Source organism: Eutrigla gurnardus (assembly GCF_963514095.1).
Source record: "Eutrigla gurnardus genome assembly, chromosome: 8".
NCBI lineage: Eukaryota > Metazoa > Chordata > Actinopteri > Perciformes > Triglidae > Eutrigla > Eutrigla gurnardus.
This window is the reverse complement of record NC_139922.1, coordinates 18,384,200-18,405,589: the sequence shown is the minus strand read 5'-3', so window position 1 is coordinate 18,405,589 and position 21,390 is coordinate 18,384,200. Positions and strand designations below refer to the sequence as shown.

At 41.7% G+C, this 21,390-nt stretch overlaps 1 protein-coding gene across 1 annotated transcript in view; it reads right to left on the bottom strand.

The window, feature by feature from the left end:
* Positions 1–1,253: 1,253 nt before the first annotated feature.
* Positions 1,254–21,390, bottom strand: part of bsna (bassoon presynaptic cytomatrix protein a) — a gene marked incomplete at its 5' end in the record, with an annotated part of 128,509 nt that continues 108,372 nt past the window's right edge. Inside the window, 7 exons of the mRNA XM_084014642.1 lie at positions 1,254–4,124; positions 10,827–10,920; positions 11,681–11,814; positions 12,807–12,862; positions 13,338–13,469; positions 14,394–14,487; positions 17,712–18,046. Coding sequence (XP_083870768.1) covers positions 12,822–12,862; positions 13,338–13,469; positions 14,394–14,487; positions 17,712–18,046 — 602 coding nt within the window. The 3' untranslated portion in view covers positions 1,254–4,124; positions 10,827–10,920; positions 11,681–11,814; positions 12,807–12,821. The remainder of the gene's footprint in view (positions 4,125–10,826; positions 10,921–11,680; positions 11,815–12,806; positions 12,863–13,337; positions 13,470–14,393; positions 14,488–17,711; positions 18,047–21,390) is intronic.

The window sequence follows — 21,390 nt, the reverse complement described above, 5'->3', positions numbered from 1 at the left end:
GGGAAGTGGTCTCTCCAAGTGCTGTTTGTAAATTCTACGGAGGCTAAAAACACAAGCGTTCTGATCGACTGTGATAAAAAATAAACAGGACGACATTGTTTGTGTTCAGGCAGATTCTAAAACATAACTTTGATGTAAAATATTTTTCAGATTCAGAATTTTAACAATCGGATTATCGTGTTTGTGCATAAATCCAGCGATAAATATCTGCAGAAACATTATTTCTCACTCTGTTTCTATACATTTAAAAACCTAAATCTCTCTTCTTTCTTCCTCCCAGCCAGCTTTCTATCCCCTCTCGTTATGATAAAATAAATTCTTACATAGATAAATCATCTCATAAATGTTTCACAAAAAATATATATACTGACTTCTTTAACACAGTCTCAGTGAGTGAAAATAAAGTATGGAATACCTCTTTTCAAAACTGTATTTTAAATAATTAATTGCCTTTTCACAGCAAGTTGCTACTCAGAAAGCAGATAACGGGATTTTTTCTTCTTCAGAAATGTTTGTTCCACAGTGTATTTAGCTTTTAAATCTCAAGTGTGTCGTGGCAGTGCAGCTTTAAACACAGCAATAACCCAAATCAGGAATGAATTGAATAGTACTCTAGTAGCTTACAGCAGTATATTTAGACAGACAGAAAATATAATCAAACATAATCTAGACTATATATATTTCATATATATATTAACTAAATATTCTTTAAATACGTCTCTCTCTCTGCAAGTGCACATTTGGCCCTTGGTCATCAGAATAAATACATAAATAACATTAAATAAAGTGGAGCTTTTCTTCTTCACCCCTGAGCAGACACAAACCATATTTGGGAACATATCAAAATATTTATATATGTATTATTTTATTGAGTCTATATTTATATGAATCTTTGTCTATATAAATCTCTGGACTACTTTTCTGTATACTAGACGGAAAAGAAAGCAAGATGGCCGACGCTGTCCCCGAAGCTTTCGTTTGGCTCATTTAAAATGCATTTTATTTCCTGGTTATTTCTGGTCAATACTTCACTAACAGCACATGGTCCATTCTGTTTTATAGTGTAACATCTTTGTGAGAGTTTTAGATTTGAGGTTTATTTTTATGCCGTTTCCCTTTAAAACAGACTGTTTTCAAAGGGAATTACTGGTTGATATTTTCTCCTGACTTGTCCACTCAGGTCTGACTTTCCTAGCTGTCATGAGGGCTTCTTTAGAGAAGACCCTGTGGCTGAGACCCTGAACCAGGACCGAGGTCAACACAAGTCATACAGACCTTCTTCTTATTTACTTCCTCATTCTCAGAATCTCATGACTGTGGTCTATGAAAGATGCCAAAAGAAAACAATCTTGATATTAGAATTACTCAGGTGTTACAAAACGATTGTGTGACTTCTGTGTATTTTCACATCCCTTTTCCTCCTCATGTTTCTGTTTTTTTGTTTTTTTCCCAAATATGATTCATTGCATAGAAGGACTGGAGATGAGAGGTCGCCTCTTCTGCCCACCATATTTGTTGTGGTTGTGTTTTCTTTTCTTTTCCACATTGGATAATGGTTGTTTAAATACACGCATACAGACCCCCACACACACACATACAAACATCAGGAACAGAACAATATAGAGGTGACTTTGAGGTTTTTCGGCACCGGGCGGCATGCGACGTTTCCCAGCGCGCGTTCACACAGACAATATACAGCAGAAGTTGGTTGGTTCGTTGGTTTTGCTGAAGGCCTCGCAATGTTTGGCCCGACAAGATCCCACAATGCACTGCAGGAGCAACAGCAGGGAGAACACTGACCTGAGAAGTTTCCATGACAACTGACAGTCTGAGAGAGAGGTTTTCGGGGGTTGGGTTAGAGGTCTGGACGCCACCACGATAGAAAATGAAAAGCTAAAAAGAGGCGAGTGACTTTGTGACACAACCAAGTGTGTTATTTTTGGTTCCTCAGTCACGAGTGCTGACTTTTTTTTTTCTTTTTTCTCCACCTTTCTTTTTGACACCATTTTCGAGCGTGCGCTCTCACGTGCGCTGTGCACATTTGACAGAGTGAAGACACATGCTGATACACACTGATGTGTGAGGAGCTCGGCGAGGCTCCCAATAAACATCCATCTTGGAGGGTCAGAAGGATCACGTTGAAACCCCAACCCCCTGCAGGTGACGACATCAAGTAAAGTTCTGCCGCGACGTCGTACTGGTCTGCTTTTCAGTGCCTCTCTGCTGCCCTGCAGTGCTTTCACATCAGACGCCAGTTGGCTGATACGAGCAGCGCATCGCTCCGATCCACTGACTGGCTGATTGATATGATTTCTCGCTGTTGGTTGGACGAGGAGATCTGGGTAACATCAAACAGGTGAGCTCCGGCTCTCTGATGCATTAGTACAGCAGCAGTACAACATTGTTCGGTGGTACGTTGAAGTCGGACTTCAGTGGTGAGTAAGTCAGACGGAGGCAACACGTTTTCTATTCCACCAACTGTTAAAATGACACATGGTTGTGCTCTTTACTTTCTTACCTCTTACTCTATTGCTTTTATAAGTATTGATAATAAATACGAGTCAGAAAATTGACAGGGGGCATGGTGAAGGTAACAAAACGTTACAAAGCATAGATAAACGAAAAAATATCACAAACAATTATCAAAAACAAAGTTGATTTAAAAAATATAAATAAATCTCACTGTGGCCAGTGTTCCAGCTGATATCACTACATAAAAAAGGGTGTGATGAAAATATGCGTTTACAGGGTGTAATAAAAAGTTTTTTTTTACTTCAAAATAAAAAATATTTAAGAATGATTAAGGCGATATTGGTAACCTGCAACATAAAAACCAGGCAAATAACAAAACTAAATTAGAAAAAAAAAACAAATGAAAGGAGAACATTGTGATGACCAACAACAACAACAACAACATGAGAAATATCTGAGAGCCAAATGTTGTGGAGCCGTTGGAGGAACCCCATCACCACAAGCACTGCAGGTTAATGGCTTTGCAATGGCTGAAAAACAACCCGACCATATACAGCTTTACTCCAAATACCAAGCACATTTTTCCCCCTTAACAAAAACAAAAGGGCTCCTCTTATTCCCGTGGCCTGATTCCTGTGTGTTGCTCCGGAAAACTCTCTTCTTTGTTATTGTTTACGTTGTCTAGCTAAGATGTGTTTCCCAGTGTCTTTATGGCCTCAGTTAAGTAATGATGAACAGTGTAAGGTCTTGGATATAAAGTTCCATGCATTCCAAATTCCTAATTTCTTTTTTCTTTTTTTTAAATCCACTATACACTTCTAAAGACATGGCAAGTTGAGGATTGGCAGGGATCGGAAATAAAGAAGAATCAGCATTCAAGAAACGCAGAAAGGTGAGGAAGATGGGGAGCAAAAAGGTTTAAACAGTTCCAATCTGGAATGTAGATAGAAACAAACCGTGGAAACAGACGAAAGCCGACACGCCGGCGTTAGCTACGTCGTTAGCATTGTCTTATTCATTCACTGTGACATTTCCATTAATTTCCTTCACGACGCGTGATGTAACAAGAGGTCTTCAGTACCAGAAAAACCTGCAGTACCTCAGCAAGTTTTATTCCATTTTCCCCCGATCTTTTATTTATTTTTTTATTATTATTTTTACTTCGAGAAGAGATAGAAAAGAGGAGAGAGGTTGGTTTGAGCACAGGACTATGAAACCAAGGATCCAAGCATGCTACCATGCCCGAGATAAAGCCACCATTTTCCGTAAGCAGGAACAAGCAGCCCTCATATAAACGGTGAAGTCGTCAGCGTAGCGGAGTAGAATTGCACCACCTTTTTATGTCATTCCAGTGAAGCTGCAGCGTTAAATCCATGGGGAGCTGGTAGATGACTTTCATTGGTGCGACTCTTCTTCTATGGCGATGTGGGTCTCCGCTAATGTAAGCAGAGCTCCCTCCATTGGTGTGGAGGAAGAGCAATAACAAAAAAAACTTGTTTTTTTTTCATTTTGCTGTCATTTTTGGCTGCCAGTTGCTCTTTCGTAGGGAAGGGCGGAGATGTCTACCTGCTACAGGTTGGTTCGGAGACTAATTCTTTGGCTGGGGATGCTGGATGGAGTCCTTCTAAAGATGGATGTTGGCTTGACATGATCTGTGAAAAAAGGGGTAATTTAGTCAAAATTATTGAACAAATCCTTTTTGATATGGCCTGTGTATGTTTGATATGTTCATACAGATTGTAGACCAAATTAGGCTTGAATCATTTTCATACATTAACACCACATCAAACTGCATGTTGAATGTATAGAATAGAAAATCTTTTGTCACACAGGTGCTCGACATGAACAGTTGTCCTACATTTTCAAGTTGCTTCCACATGAAGGAATGACAAAGACAAACAGGGAGCCTCCACTCAAATGAAGGTGATTTGCTGTAATGCTGTAAAAATGAAGTTGACCACTAGATGGTGGATACGTCTAAGAAATACAACGCTGATCTACAGTAAAATGCACATAAAAGCTCTCAACCATCTAGCTCATGAAATATTCTGAAACCAGGGCACTCTTTGTCAAAACTCACTTATTTAAATCTCTTACACAAGCACTTCATTCTAAACTTCATAAACTATTATTTTTCTTACTCTATTTTTTGCCAACACACAAAAACACAAGGTAAATTGCTCTTTCCACGTGCCAACTGCACACTGATGTGATACAAACAACCACTGTTAGCGACAAGGTCATGAACGTAGTTTATTTACTGTCCTAGAAACAAAACGCACACTGAAGAGCAAACCTGGATCCTGTTTAAAGTGGCCAAGCTCTGCTTTCTAAAGGGATGTAATTGGTTGCAGGTGTTTTGTGGGCGCAGGGGACTGAGGATTGAGTATTTCAATGACAAACACAGGTTTGAATGATCATTCATAGAGATAAGCCTGTGCAGTTATTTGCAAAATGTGAGTTTGAGAATGTCAAACGTTTCGTAGTGCAGACAACATGCATATTGGTGATTTCAGTAATTGAACCACAAGTGTTTTGGGTCTAAAAGGTAACTGGACTTCTACTCCTCACAAAAGAGCTTGGACAAGTATTGCACAAAAAAACAGCTGCTCTGGGCGGCAGAAGAGCAAGGCAAGAGATATTGTGCTGACTCAGCACCTGTCTATATAATAGGAAGGGCCCATGTTAGGTTGCTACCTGAAGGCACTTGTATAATCAAGCACTTCAAATTTGCTTCACAACACTGAGGTAGAGGCCTTTCATTATACAAACTAATGTGTTCGTCTTCGTTCAACTACAATTCATTCTGCTCAACCTGCACCCGCTATCTTTTATATTGTTGTGTTTGGTCAGAAGCCTCCCCCCTGCTGCAGACGAACAGGACAAACAGAATGACAGAGCACTTCAGTGTATATATAAACACTGCAGTAATGAGCCCCAATGCTAAACACCTGTGTACCCTGGAGACCTGCGACGATCCAGTGACTCCAAACCATGTCGTTCAACCACATCCTGCAAATTACATTTCAAAGCAAATATTCTGCATTGTTGATTAAGGTTCACCATTTATTGCCAGTGCAGGAGACACAATTAGATTAATAACCTGTAAAACCTGCACAAACAATTTGTCATTTTTATGATTAATTGTTGTAAAAGAGATTGATGTGTGTGTTAGCTAAGCATCATAAAAGGCACACTTCATTGTTTGTCGAATATGGTACCAGACTTTGGGAGTCTAATCACATTTACAGGCCCAATGAACTCGTATTTCCTGGTAGGTCCGGGTTGTCTCTCAAATGAATGTATCGTTTTAGAGTTTTCTCTCCCACTGTGTCTGACTCAGATGAAGCACTCCAGCCCTGCTGTATATTTACATGTACCCGGCAGCAGAATAAATCTGTTCCAGTGATCACACTGCCAAAAGGGAGGGAGGGGGAAAAACATGATCTGGCCAAAAAGGCTTGGGAGCACATGGATGCATACGTCTGTGGACTTTAGTTCTTGGGTTGGCTCTCCTGGGTTTAAGCAAAGCCAGTTCGATTTAAGGGAATATTTTCAGCTACAGCATATAATGATATTTTAGTGTTTCCAATGTGGTGGCAGTTTGGCAAAAGGGCTTCTTCAATGTGACAGTTTCCCTGTGCTGAAAGTGTGGTCTGGTTTTCCCAGTTGGTCTGAAAGAAGGTGACTGATTTTCACAGATCCTCAAATCCATCCTACACCTCAGGGCTAAAGAGAACGGTTGACTGTGAGCCAGTCCAACATCAATGGCAGACCTCACTAATACTGTCTGAATCCCTGCAGCCATGGTCCAAAAGCTGGGGAAAGTCTTCCCAGAGGACTGACTGCTCTTCTGTCGATATGGTTTTCCCATGAGATAGTTTACTACATTACAACATTAATCCAGCCACTTTTGGCCGTATTGCATACCAAAAACATGGAGACAGATTGGAGTCGAGAGAGCGAGACATTTTTCTCCACGGGCGGATGAAAAGTAGAAACGGAGAATAAAACGGGCGAGGTCCTTACATTGTTAGAAGAAAGCAGACAAGACATGCAGAGATAGAAAGCAAATGAGAAAGTGAGAATCCTGACAGAGACAGGAGAGAGCAAGGAAAGACAGCCAGAAGTGAGAAAGCGAGAGCAAAAGAAGAAAAGCGGTGATGTTTGACAGCAGCGGCAGTGTGTGGGAGGAAAGTCATGTGAGGCAGTTAGTCAGCGCATGGCTGCACAGCACACAGAAACACAGAGTCCAGGCTCACTACATTTATGGTGCATATGCAACACCGCGCACACTCGGAAATACAGCGGCAACATCGATGCCCGCTCATCCCCTCATGGTGCGTCAAATGGTTCAAAACCCACTGCACCAAGGCAAACGACTACAATGAAAAAAAGAAGCATGTAACGGATGTTTGCTTCTATTTTCACTGCCACAACTCACAAACGGATCAGAGCCATGCCATGAATGTGCTGACTTTACCCTAACCCTACCAACCACCGAAATATCACAATCATAGAAAACGTATTTTATGCACCCCATTGCACAATTCTTCTCCGATTTCAATTTCACTGGGATTTATTTTCAAATGAAATCTAAAAAAATGTTTGTTCCTCAAAATATTCACTCAGAAGCTCCGATCTTTATTGTCCCCTTCGTATCCAAAGAAGTTGGTGAAACAAAAACAAAAAAGCCTTTATGTTCGGGCTCCTTCTGATTGGAACAAATTACTTTTTTAATAAAATAAATAGAAGAAAACTGTTTGCTCACTTTTATTGTTCTGGAAAGTGTGTTTGGATAACAGCTAAGGGAATGTTAGCATTGCCACCACTCTATGCCGGCAGACCGTTTGGTGAGTTTCATTTTGTTTTTGGATTAGATTAGATGTTGTGTCTTATATGACGACGAAGAGCTGATTGCCTGCAAACATCGCTGCTTGTTCTTGAGTTTGAATTACCTGTATTTTACGATGCTTTCCAGCCCAATACGGAGGGTTAGCCGATTGTGGGTCGCGTTGATTAAATCACACAAGACAGCAGTGGTTGTTGTGAGGGTGATGTGTTTGTTTTGTCATTGTTGTGTTATATGACACTATGTTTTGTACAATGTATTGTATATAATACGTTACCCTCACAGGGAAGGGTTATTAAAGACACACTCATGCTGGTTTGGTTCATTTCTGAGCGTTTTACTTTGATGCCTTGAAGAGACGATGATCCACAAGTCTGATTCTGGTCCTCACTGTTCAGTGTTTCACTGTCAATTTACTCTAATAAGTTCCAATCAGGCGGCGGTTCATCAATCACTGGCATGCTCTCTCTTGGAACAAGAATGACTATTGCTGTTTTATTTCTGGCCGAGCTGACTGCAGTCTTTTAAACTGACACAACCCAGATGGCAGGGACTTTCAGGAGCAGGCCACAATACAACAGCTGCAAAAACACAGAAGCAGCAACAAAAGTGGCTTCAGGCTGAGCCGGAGCAACAAACAGCACAGGCAACTTGTCTCATGACAAAAAACTGAGATATGGAGAAATACAGATGTACAAATGTCCCGAAGACAAAGTGATACGTAAATTAAAGTTGTGCTTTTTGTGCTTGGCGACACGATTTGTGTCTTAAGGGTTAGATTAACGCTGCTCTGATTTCTATTTAAACGTGCCCTTTGGAGATTCCCTGTAAACAAACAAAAGTTATATTTACATTTAGAGTTACTCATCGTGTTCTCGTAAAACATTTGCAAAGCTGGATTTTGAAGTTTATTAAATCTACATCCATGTTGACTAGCTTCTTCTTCTTTGTTGCCTTTGTTGGCACACTGCAGCATATATTTGCATGCTGCAGGACTATGTCTGGAGGTCAAAAACTGCACTACAATAACATAAAGGATTTTAGCGCTAAATCCTTTATTTGAAAGCAATCATTTTCGGGTGTGCTGAGCCATCCTGAAAGATCTCATTATCGAGAGGATTCAAGACCGGCATAAAGATGAACCCCATCCCAATGTCCACACTCATGAATTCACAGACTTTGAGGAGCAAAGTGCTTGAGGGCTTAGGGTTGTCCCATTGTCTCCTAGACATTTGGAGCCCTTTATGCACTCTTTCCATAAGTCTGGCACAATTCAAAGTGTCAAAAAAGGCATATTTTCATGTCATTAAGGTAACCTGATTTCTATCATTTCAAGCCCTCGCAGCCTCTCACACTCAACCATTTAGCTGGTGACCTCAGTTCAACTCCTATGGCTGCAGAGCCAACTGGCCTCACTACCAACACATGAAACAGTGATGGTTTCCCCATGGCATCTGATACATTCGCGCCATGCTTTCTACAATGTGCAATGTAAACCCACCAGCTTCATTATTAACCAGAGCAACAACGTAGTGTTGGGACCTCACCATCAGGACTACACAATGCAGCCTACAAGGAGTCCCAGGAGCCTTCACATGCGGTCAGAACAAAGGGACAAAGGGACAAAGGGGATAATAAAAAACTACAACCGCCATTTTGGCTTTACTTCTCACCCAGGTGTGAAGTGCAACGTCACACAACTGGTGCCCTATTGGCTGACAACCACAGGTACCCCCGACAACCACAGGTACCCCTGGTAAACCAGCGCCGCCTTAAGAACTTTCTCTTCCATCGCAACACCACGTTGCAACAGGAGGTAGACTGTTGCAACGACAGTTGCAACGAGGTCTCCTGTTGCAGCGGTGTGCTGCAACAGGAGACCAACTTATAACGTCTGCAGCGTTCCCTTTGTCTTAGGCCACAGTCTTTTCCCAAACTCGCTGGACGAGCGACAGACGGTTTTCCCCCGTTTTCTGCGACTCGCCTTTTTCTTTTTTTTTATGATTACGGATCCTGAGGAAATCGTCGCACGCGCGATTCTTTGTTTACCTGCAGAAGAGGAAACACAAACGGTTTCTTTATTTCAGCGACCACCCGGAAGCCCCGCTCCTGTCTGAAGTCAGCTGACTAAATTGCCAAGCCGCGATTATATTGTTGCCCGCGGAAGGAAGAAACAGGAACTGTTTTCTTTATTCGAGTTTGATCAACGAGAGGGATAACGCCCCGCTCTCGTCTCGACTCAGCCTACTCACCGCCCCCCGCTGCCGCCGGGGACTCATGAACTACCGTCGCCACCGCATTAAGGAACGCCGCCATCGCCGGGAACGGACTCACAGGCTACACATCAACACCGTAAGAGGCTATCTATCTGGGCAGAGATATAAGTTTGATAGTGTAGGATATGCTTGTAATTCTTGTTAATGTGTTTTAAGTTTTGATCACGGAGCGCCGAGTCCGTTGCTTCCTGTGTTGTTGTATTTGAATGCTGATTGTGTACCCACGCCGCTGGGTTTCATTTCTGTAACAGTGCATGTCCAACCTCGGACACATTCACGAGCTCAGTAAGTGATCTACCACCAGTTAAAAGACCAGGGTCTCGCCGAACAAACGCCAGTTCATTCACGAGCTCCCGTGTGATGGTAATCGCTTACTGATCCTTTGTGTATTACACGCGCATTCTCTCTCTTTTGTTCTGGCTAACACACATGTGCACCCACATACGCCGCCCCCACACCTATCCTACGCCAGCTGTTTCCGTCTCCGGACGCTAAGGACATAGCTCCATCTGGTGGCTGTACCCGGCCATCTCTCTCTCTCCCTCTCTCGCTATTCTATCCGACGTCAGCGACTCCGCCCCTGAACGCTGTGGGAAATAGCTCCATCTGGTGGTCGCGCCCGGCCATCTCTCTCTCTCCCTCTCTCTCCACACACACACACACACACACTCCACGTGTGTCCCTCCTTCTGTTTAGCTTAGTTTTGTGTGTTAGGTAGTTAGGTAATACGGTTTTGTTAATTGCAGTGTTATTGATTGTGATCATTATTACTGATTTTAATAAATCTTATTATATTATAACTAGCGGTCTCTTGTGCTTGTTGTGTATATGTCACTGGATAACAGCGGGTTGTGAAGGCTAGTGCTCGAATTTCACGCCTTTTTAATTGTTCGATTGTTTTTATACTTTTCATGCCAATGATCACGATGATTTGCATGTGAGTATAAAACCTTTATATTGAGACTGAATACAGTTTTTGGTTATCTTTTCCCTGATCCCAGGGTGGTGCCCCGTTTATTCATGATTATATCATAATAATATATTAAATATAATTATTAATATCGATAATCATATTGACATTAATAATTAGCTGTTGATAACCAAATCTGCTCCTGCTACATCCCCAACAGTAGTATGAAGAGCCAGACGGTCCACAGGGCAGGAAGGAGAGGACGGGGCTGCAAAGAAAGCATTGGATGAGGTAGGCAAAGTTAAAAGTAACTTACTGTCTGGCCTGCCAGAGAGAGCGGCGCGTTCTCTCTGCCAGTGTGTGCTCAGGCTGGAGACATGAAGTATCCAGAGGATTCCAGTCCTTGTTGGCTGCAAGAGGAAGCGGCAGCATTTTAGACAAGATGTTTTTTTCTTCACCAAAATATCCACCCTCTGATATATAGTTGGTCTACTGTATCCCAATGTGCCCACAGGACACGGGGTTAATCCCAAAGTGCTGTGTAAAGTTATATGGATCTATTTGCCATTATTTTTGGCAGACTATTTGTAAATTGTCCAACATGTGATGACGTTGAATGTCAGAACATGTACGACACTTTGTCATCATGGAACTCACCGCAGTTCCCCATTTACTGGACACATTTTTTATTGTTATTTGTGGGTAAGTTCTTGGAGAATTACAGTAATTACTAGTTCCTGATTTGTCAATGTCAAGAACCAAGTTTTAATTACAACATGGAAATTGGAAAATGTATTTTTTCCGAAGGCTTTGATACATTCTCCTTTGAAGCATTATGATAGAGCATTGCCTGAAAAGCAAACTGACCGTCTGTCAGCTAAATCCAATTATACAAGGTAATTAAACCATCATTTATTGGATATAGTGTTACATTTTGGACGCTCAAATGACCAACTCCCACATGACATGAGCGTGCTATCAAACCAGCTTGTGGAAAAAGGCTCACATTTGAATAATCAGCTTCTGTGGTTGATGGTGATGTATTCAGTGAAAACAGCTGGTGAATTTAAACCTGCAGACTGTTGTTTGGTCACAGTTTCCAGCCTGAAACTTTGGGAAAATATGATTCCCTCCTAAGATTTACAGTGTTTGTACATTTTAAGTACTCACCAGTATACTCATCTCTCCTCTCTGTTCCCCTCTCCCTCTCCTCTCTCTCTTTTAGTAAAACAAAAGCAGGGGGAACTCCACAGGTTTTTCTGGTACGAGGCCTCGTGACTTCGTCATTTGACATTTATATAGTACTGCAAACACAAAGGGAGACATTCAGTCAATTTATTTAATATTGTTTTTAATTTCAGAGAAATGAAAATACAACGAAAACGCCTTTTAATTAACGCAGTGTTGGTATTTTCATACTCATGTTGGACTTCAACAAGGTCTTTAAAATGTCTTGATAAACAAACAGTCGAGCTGGAAATGCTACACATTACACATCAACATTTTCACATCTTATTCATGTTTCCTTGTTGTGGGATTTCAAGACATTCTAATTTGAGACCAGTCCAGTCTCAAGTAAATCAGACGTGTTTTCTGCGTATCCACGCATGCTGTTTGATGCAGGCAGCGCGTCACCGTCATTGATGTCATTGTCAATGTTACATTTTCCCCCTGCACATGCAGAGAGCAGCCAGAGGACCAAAAATAAGAAACAGAGGCAGAAGAAAACACACAAACACTCACAGACATAGACGCACTACTTTAGGAACACGCTGCCTGTTCTGAGTAAACCACTTTAAGCCGCCCACTCTCCACAGCCCACAGGGCGCAAACACAACATGCTGTAGCTATCTGTCAACATCCCAATAGACTGTGAACCAGCAGCTTCTCAGAGATTTATATTTATACATAATGTGCACAAAATAAATGTTTTCAGCTCTTTGTATTTGAATCATTAACCACAAATACTGCTGCTTCTGAGAAGCAGAAACAGGATCCTTTCCTCTTTTTGCCTTTCCAATTTTCATGCTGTTAGCTACATTTTATTAAGTTAGTTAAAAAGACCATAAATAATTAACACAATCTTCAACTCAGGCAAAAAAAAAAAAAAAAAAAAAGGAAAATACATTGCCACCTGCACCTCACCTACAACATTTCCCATAAAATAGAAGCCGCAGTAGAAAATAAAAATCACCTTCCGGTTCCTTCGGTTTTCAGTGATTCTTTTATGAAAGATCTATCTTCTGCAGGTCTGACTTAGTGAGATACAGAGCAAGGAACCAATGAAAAAACATACCTTAATCTTAGCACCTCAGAAGAAGGAGGTGAACTTCTTGCCAAAACCGGTGATAGCTGAGGGAAAGTGAACAAGGAAAAGAGGTTAAATAGATGAGTGGTGAGAACTGAGGGATATAAAGTAGTAAAACTAGAACACCTTCATGTAGATGCAATTATTTGCTTGCATTCTTAATGTTTAGGTTTTTAATTTTCACTGGACAGGACACTGGAGGATGAAAGCCTGTCCTTTGTTTAGTTTGTTTGAGGTGCAACATGAAAGCACTCTAATGAGTTACAATTAATACCGTGAGTTTGCAATGTCATGGTTATTATATGGCTGTGGCATTCAGTTTTCTTTGTTTTGTTTTGAATATTTTGACCAGTAATGAAGTAAAGTAACTATCTGGTTTGAAAAGTTCCAACAATGTTTAGACTATTAACATGGTGACAATCTAAAACAATATCTAATAACTTTTCATTGTGACTGACATCACTCGTGTCAAATCACTTGTTTGAATTGTCTTGTTATGAAGTGAGTTGTTTGATGTACCGTCGCCTAGTTTGCCGGCCTGCTCAGCAGCAGATCCAGGGAGGATCTTGGACAACATGCTGTCTCCCTCCATGCCTGGCTGACCTGCTGCTGCACTGCCAATACCTCCTGGCCTAGGAGCTGCCTTCGAGCCTGGAGAGACAAACAGAGGGATGAAGAAAGGATGGCAGATAGGGGAGAGAAGAATGAGGAGACAAAAACAAGAGGACAAGAGATGTCTTTTCTAGAATGACATCTGTGGTGCCTTTTTACAGCATTAACAAAAACTCCGCTTGTAAATCAAACAGTGTGGGCAGTAGAAAAGACCTCTCATCCTTTAGTTGCACTGGTTGTCTCTGTTGTCTCATACATCTGCTACATTTTTCTCGAAATATTACCCCTCTCCCCCGGGTCCGTATTTTTTTTATTTTTTTTTCATACTTGGCCCTAATACCCTGTCGTACATATGCTTTGATTTTTCACTTGATAGAAAACTTCCATTTGATAGAAAACTTTCTGGGACCATAGAGAGGTTTTTGTATTGCTTCAGAGTGAACTATTCCTTTAAGGTTAGGGAACACTATATTGCTGCAGCTAGTGATTATTGTCATTATGGATTCATCTGATACTTAACTAGTCAATACAATGTTAGTAAATAGTGGAAAACATCAAACACAATTTCCTTAGTCGTCAGAATTGTTGCCGATATCTCAGATTAAACCTCTTTGTGGGGACACCAAATCCATCCATATACCTCCTGCATAAAAGACAAATCACTTCCTGCATGAATTTTACTATTTGATATAAAATTCTTCAGAATGTTCAAGAAACTCACTACCTGCTCATCAACTTGAATCACTAAATACCAATTTAACTAACTGATGTGGTGACTTGGTACACTCTGATCTGCTGCCATGAAGTGAAACCCTTCCTTTGTGTTTTCCACCGTGAGATTATCTGCAGATTAATCTCAGATTAGATGAGACAGCACACATCGGTTACATAATACAGACACAGTGGGCAGCAGCTGGCAAGATGTGAGAGTGCTGGGAGTCGCTGTGTCTGATTGTACTGTACCTATGCCTGTGAGTGGGGGCTGGGCGGCTTTTGTAGCCATGACGGGCGCTGCCTTCGCTCCAATAGCTGTTACTGGAGGCGTGTCGATCTTGGTCTGCACAGACAAAGAGGGAAAGAGAGGGAGAGATAAGTAACAGCAGGAGTAACCGTAGGCGGAAAGCACAAAGCATTCATCATCTAGCAACACAAACATCTTAGTACTGTTCACAGTAAAACTGCTGTTAAATAAAGGAAGGGAAGAGGTGGAGAAACCGACAGAAAAACTGCTCCCATATTGTGTTGTGTTTACTGAACGTTTTCAGACATAACAGTGTTGTTACATCTTACTGAATGACATGAATGATCGCTGGCTGACTGCTGACTGAGTTTCAACACACACAGCCAACTGTCAGTTCTCTCCCTTTGCTTGGAGATCCATTTGGAATTTCATGATGAAAAATGCTAGAAATTAGACTAACCCTCAGCAATGACTGATCATACAAAATGTGTACAAACGCCTCCCAGGAAATCTGAGCGAAGCTGAAAAATCGTTAGTTGTAAAAGTAAGGTCAAACCATATAAACCAACTTCAAATTCGGGCATTTGCTGATAAATTATTATTATTATTTCACTGTCCATCTCTAAGCGTCAGCCCTGCCCCGTGACCTGTCCAGGATAAGTGGTTACAGATTATGGTTGAATGTATTATTTCACTGTTTTTTTAAACTTTCTCTTTGGGAACTTTAAATTGCACCAAATACAACATAGCTGATGCTTGACTTTCAGTAAACATTTCCAAATGTTACCAGTGTAGATTTCCCATATTTACAGGCAGACCGCTTCTGTTCTCACTATACACCAGATCACTAGGTTCTGTTATCACATCGCATGGATTCTCCTACCATTGCTACGCAGATGACACCCAGCTGTTCCTCTCTTTTCCCCCGTCCTCTGACACCCACATTGCAACTCGCATCTCGGACTGTCTGGCTGACATCTCTGTCTGGACAACTGCACATCACCTCAAGCTTAACCTGAATAAAACCGAACTCCTCTTCATCCCAGGGAAAGACTGCCCTCGCATGGACCTGTCGGTCACTGTCGAGGGCATCACAGTATTGCCGTCGTCAACTGTGAGGAACCTGGGTGTAATCCTTGATGACCAACTATCCTGCACCCCCAACATCACTGCTGTGGCCCGATCCTGCAGATTTGCCCTCTACAATATCCGCAGGATTCTGACCTTCCTCACAAAGGATGCAACGCAACGCCTGGTCCAAGCACTGGTCATCTCCCGCCTTGACTACTGCAACTCTCTCCTGGCTGGACTCCCAACCTCTGCGATTAAACCATCGCAGCGTATCCAGAACGCTGCAGCACGCCTTATCTTCAATCTACCCAAATTCTCGCCTGTGACCCCCCTCCTCCGTGACCTCCACTGGTTCCCTGTTGCAGCACGCATCCAATTCAACACGATGGCACTGGCCTTCAGGGCCATCAATGGAACGGCACCCATCTACCTTCAAACACTGGTCAAACCTCATGCCCCGAAGCGAGCACTTCGCTCCTCTACTTCAGCTGGCCGGCTGGTACCACCATCGCTGAAATCAAACAAATGTCGCTCAGCAAAGTCCAGACTCTTCTCTGTTCTGGCGCCTCAGTGGTGGAACGAACTCCCGACTAATGTCAGGACAGCAGAGTCATTTGCCATCTTCCGAAAAAGGCTCAAGACTCACCTGTTCAGACTTCACCTCGACTCTACATTGCATGACCCACTAACACCCCCCCCCCCCCCCCCCCCCCCAAAAAAAAAAAAAAAAACCTTACCTATAGCACTCTGATCGTAGCACTGTTGCTCTTAACGTACTACTTTACTCAGATGAGGACCTAACACTTGTTCTATGTTTAGCTCTTACTTTATCGGCAATGATACGTTGTGGTTTCTTTGTTTCCTTCTTTTGACAAATGTACATATTGTAAGTCGCTTTGGACAAAAGCGTCTGGTAAATGACCTAAATGTAAATGTAAACCAGCCCCACTTCATCTCTGTCTGAGTGGACTGGTTTGGCCATTTTGATATCTGCTGAGTCACTGTGAGCAGTTTAATAAGCTTTTGTGTTGCTGTGTCTTTCCAGCTCTGCTGCAACAACAACAACAAGAACAGAGAATAGCTTCAGGAAAGATACAGACCAGACCTTTATTGATATCCATCACTTTTGCAGTTGGTCCTATCAGAACACAGGAAATGTCGCTCTGTTTTGATCTCTTTCATTTTTATGATCTTGCTTTGTGTCATCTATTTTCTGTAAAGCTCTTTGCGTCACTCCTATAAATACACTTGACTTGACGGACACTGACTTCAGATGCTGGACGCTGGTGGTGCACTATGACGCACCGTAAAGCATACAGCATTTCATTATTTACAGCCTCTTAATCAATGCTTTTAATTGCAAAATGGACCTAACATGAGTATAAGTGTATGAGTATGCCAACTGAATAAATGAAGAATACTATTTCCTGTTTAAGGCTTCCTGTCAGAGCAATTCCATAGCAGAGCGTTCAGAATCATTTCAAAGACAAATTCCTGCATAATTTGATATCAGTCCATATGAATTATTTAGCTTTGTGTTCCCATTGATAGTACAACAATGCAGCAATATGAAAATCATGAAAGCCTTTCAGAAGGCTTTTATTTAAGGTATACTGACAGTGACTTTCCAAACTTCATTAGTAACACATTCATGCATTTACCAGAGACAGAATTCAGGAAGAGAATCATTAGATTATCTGTATTTTTGTTAAACGTCATAATCAGATTTTTAGACTCCAATAGAAAATAGATTTGCATGGATTTATGATGATGGAGTGAATGCAGAGAGCAATAGATTTTTGCACGGAGACATTTTGAGTGCCAATTTCTTGAACGTCTAGCAGACAGTGAATCAGCATACATTCAGTTATCAGCTGCGGCTCTGTTAATCACACTGTTAGATAAGGCCTGCCAACAGAGGCACAGCCGAATTTAAATAAACCATCTGAACTGGCAGGAGATGGACAAGCTCTTATCTGTTGGAGCATGGAGGGACACGAGGGGAAGGAAGGAAAGCAAGGGCTGAGGATGAAGCCTCGCTGGAAAAGGTGAAAGGAAGAGCTGATGCAAAGAAAGAAAAAATAGATGACTGGGTGGAAGAGTAGTTTGAGGTTGGAGCGTATGAAAGATGCAGGATGCGGGAGGGTGAACTAACAAGAAGTTTGTGTTTTATCATAAAAATGGAAAGAAACACTGCTAGTCTTTCTCATTCCCAATTTGTCTTCATCTAGTCTTCTCTCTGTACTCACCATGGTGGCTGGCGTGGTTCCAGCAGGGCCTGTCTGCCTTGCCTGCCCCATGGGTCCACCAGCTGGCCCCATCTGCCCTGGCTTAGCCTGGCCTTGCCCCATACCCATGCCCATGCCTTGTCCCTGGACTGGGGGCTGCTGCTGAGGACCAGTGGTCCCTGTGGCTCCAGGCTGCCCTGACCTGACCGCTGATGTCTGGGCTTGTTGTTGGAGCTGGGTCCTCTGTCCGGGAGCTCCATCTGTCTGGGAACCTGGACCACCTTGTCGCCCTGATCCCGTAGGGCCGCCAGCAGAGCCCTGAGCCCGGGCAGAGCTGCTGCCAGACCTGGAGGAGACTGGATGGAGGAAGTTGGGTTTTTTTTCTTTTCAATTAAACGATTGTGATCATTGTTAAAAAAAATCCATCCTACCACAAGAACGAGAACAGGTAAAAGTAAGAAGAAAAATGTAGCAGTCACCAGATACTATACAAAAAGATAAACTATCAGCAGTACTCTGTACCCCGCAGGCCTTAACATGCTGTCAAAATGCAGGGAATGATTGACATTGTGCAAAAAGGATTGTTGAACATCTGTGTTCTTCGTAAAATCTGATGCTTTTCCTTTGTGAGCAGCTCCTAGATAGAAAACATTGACTGATGTGCTCCAGTCAGTGAGTTCTAACTTAGCCAATCCAATTGTTTTTCCATCTGAGAAAGTATTGTTTTTGTGAAATTGGACCTGCAGAATTCATTTTACAGTAAGTTTTTCTTGTTATTGTAATGGCATTTTTCATCACATTGTGTACAATAGCAATTCACAAGTAAAGCAGCAACAGCAGAGAGAATGACATGCAACAAATGTTGTGAGCAAAGATCAAACCAGCGATTTAATGAGTACACTGCCAAGAACATAGCCATACTTCTGCCCCGGGAGACAGCAATGCATTCGAAAAGTTACGCTTGATAGAGTTAATTAAAAATTGTTGATCCCTGAGGGGACAGTAAAAGAGCGTCAAACTCAGTCTGAACAATCAGGGTTATTAAATATTTCAGCCTTGAACATAAATAAGAAATTCACAGGGATCTTATCCAAGAATCACAGTTTATTATTGCTCCAATAAAAATGTGAGGGTCTAGCATAGTTAAGGAAGCTTAGTTTAGGTGTGTGGGATACCTAGTTTCACTTCATTCAACCACCACGGTTTATTTATCATGGGTGACTCAGCAAATATGTGCATTAGTTATTAAGATTCAGCTCACTGATCAGTAGCAATAGATGATAACTTAAAAACAACTTTTTTAAAAAAAAAAGTCTGGGTTAGTCTTATCTATCTGAAAGAACAAGGAACACTTAACTACATCAAAATACCATTGATGTGAAATGTGGAGCACCTCAGGGCTCTGTTCTTTGCCCTTTGCTTATCTCTTTTTATATTTCACCTCCCTGCCAAATTACACCCAGTCAGGAATTAATTTCCACTGCTCTCCTCTCAGAATACAGAGCTACCGTCTATCACCAAAGTAAAAAATAAGTCAGCTGGCTACAGGGCCTTTTCCCATTGTGCCCCCTCCCTCTGAAATCTTCCTACTGATGCCAGACAGTCTCACTCTGTTGAGACCTTTGAATCCAAACTTAAATCTTTTAGCCTCAACGTTCAGTTGCTACTTCTTGGATTACTTGAAGCCTTGTAACTTTCACTTTTACTTACCCTTGTGGCAATATATATATATATACTGTTAACTTTTCTGAAAACCATCTTTTTGTTTGTGGTCCCACAGCCGTATGCCTGTCTTCCTCCTGCTTGTTTCTGCTGCTTGTCCTCTCTTTCACCCAGGCTTCTCTGTGCTGGACCACCTTGGGGTTACCAGCTTTATATATCTGTTACTTATCAAGTCACGGATATAGATTTTTTTTTTAATGAAGACATTTTGGCACCACTGCTTGTTCTGTACAGGCGCCAGACCACCTACACTGGCCAGAATCTGAATGAGAACTAATACTGTTCTCGTCATAAAATTGAATGAGCAAATTCATTTTAATTAGTGCCTTTTTTTTACTACTTCCAGATGCTTATATGACATACAACACGTACAGTATTATACCATTATTTCTAAATAAATAAAGAGATGATGTCTTTTAGAAAAAAAATGTATATCAATCAGTTAATCTATCAGTTATCTGAATAATTAGCTAGTTAACATTTTTTTCCTATTCAGTCAAATATCCATCCATCCATCCATCAATCCATCCAACGTCTAGCGCTGTATTCAGGGTCAAATATTTTGAAATATAATGTAGAGGAAGCGCTAGAAATAAAGGTTAATTCCTTTACAGGAAGTGCAAATGCAATGCTATTAAACCTGACCTAGAAACACATTTCAATCAGATTTTAAGGTGCCCTGTATTTACCTGCAGGGGTGCAAACTCATCAGGGATGAAAAAGGTGACAAGGACCCAAACCCCCTCGCGGAATATATATATATATATATATATATATATATATATATATATATATATATATACACACACAATATATATATATATATATACACACACATATATATATATATTGCATATGCTTCAATGTTATTCCTCTGCCTCACTGAAGGGGGCTGGCGAGAGCCTGGAAAATGGACTTCCCTTCCAGTGAAGGTATAAATAATGGGAGACCAATGCCAGGGCTAAAAGGTTTGCTTCAAACGACGGAACATAAAATAACTCGATCGACTCCTCACATTGAAAGACAAACTGCTTTGAAAATATTTGGAACCTCAAGAATAGATTTGACTCTGGACGAACGGAATAAATATTAGCAAGGGGAGGTAGGGGGCTTCTCACCCCTCATTCGCTAACATTACATCGATATCAGAGTAAGCCTTTGCTCCGTTGATTTTCCATTATTTATTTTAGGTTTTTTTTTTTAATGTGAAGGTATGGTAGGTACATTTAACGTTGTTTTCTCGCTTAGATTTTTCAAAGGTTCCTGAGAAATAGACACTGTACTATCCGATAACACCGTTATTGTAACCAGCAAAAATGGTTGTGATTTGCGATGCGTATGTCAGCGAACTGTCTGACATTAGCACGTTAGCCTACGTTAGAAAGCCTGATGGTACAGACACACCAACTCCGGCAGCAGACGTCAAGTCAACGGATCCCATTCATTGTCTATGTAGAGCAGGAGCTCCGCATGATGGATACGGCACGTCGAATTGACTGCCCTGTCGCTGTACGTGAATTTGCATAAAGTTCGATGGATTGAACTTTATGCAAATGCCGTCCGTCCAACGCAATGCCGCCGGCTCCAGAAACTTCGTTCAAACTATCAAACTAGGCAGTGTTGATCAAATATGAATCCAGATTCTGTTACTGCACTACACATTTCCCGCCTCAAATGTTTTCAGAAACATGCTATAGCGTGTAGTTTAACTGTAAAATGAGATCGTTTGTGGCCCGGCCGCCATGTTGGAAACGGCAGAGCGAAACTCAAGTCCCGCCCACTTCGCAGGACGTCTATCCAATTGATCCAACTTGAACACAGAACTGCCCACTCGCCGGTGCGTTCGACGGTCCGTTGCGTCGCTGCCGGAGTTGGTGTGTCTGTACCATGACGTTTTTGAAGCGTACCAACGTCACTCCTGTCTAGTACGGCATCAAGGCAGCTACAGACCCGAAGATGACATGATTACACGGGTTGG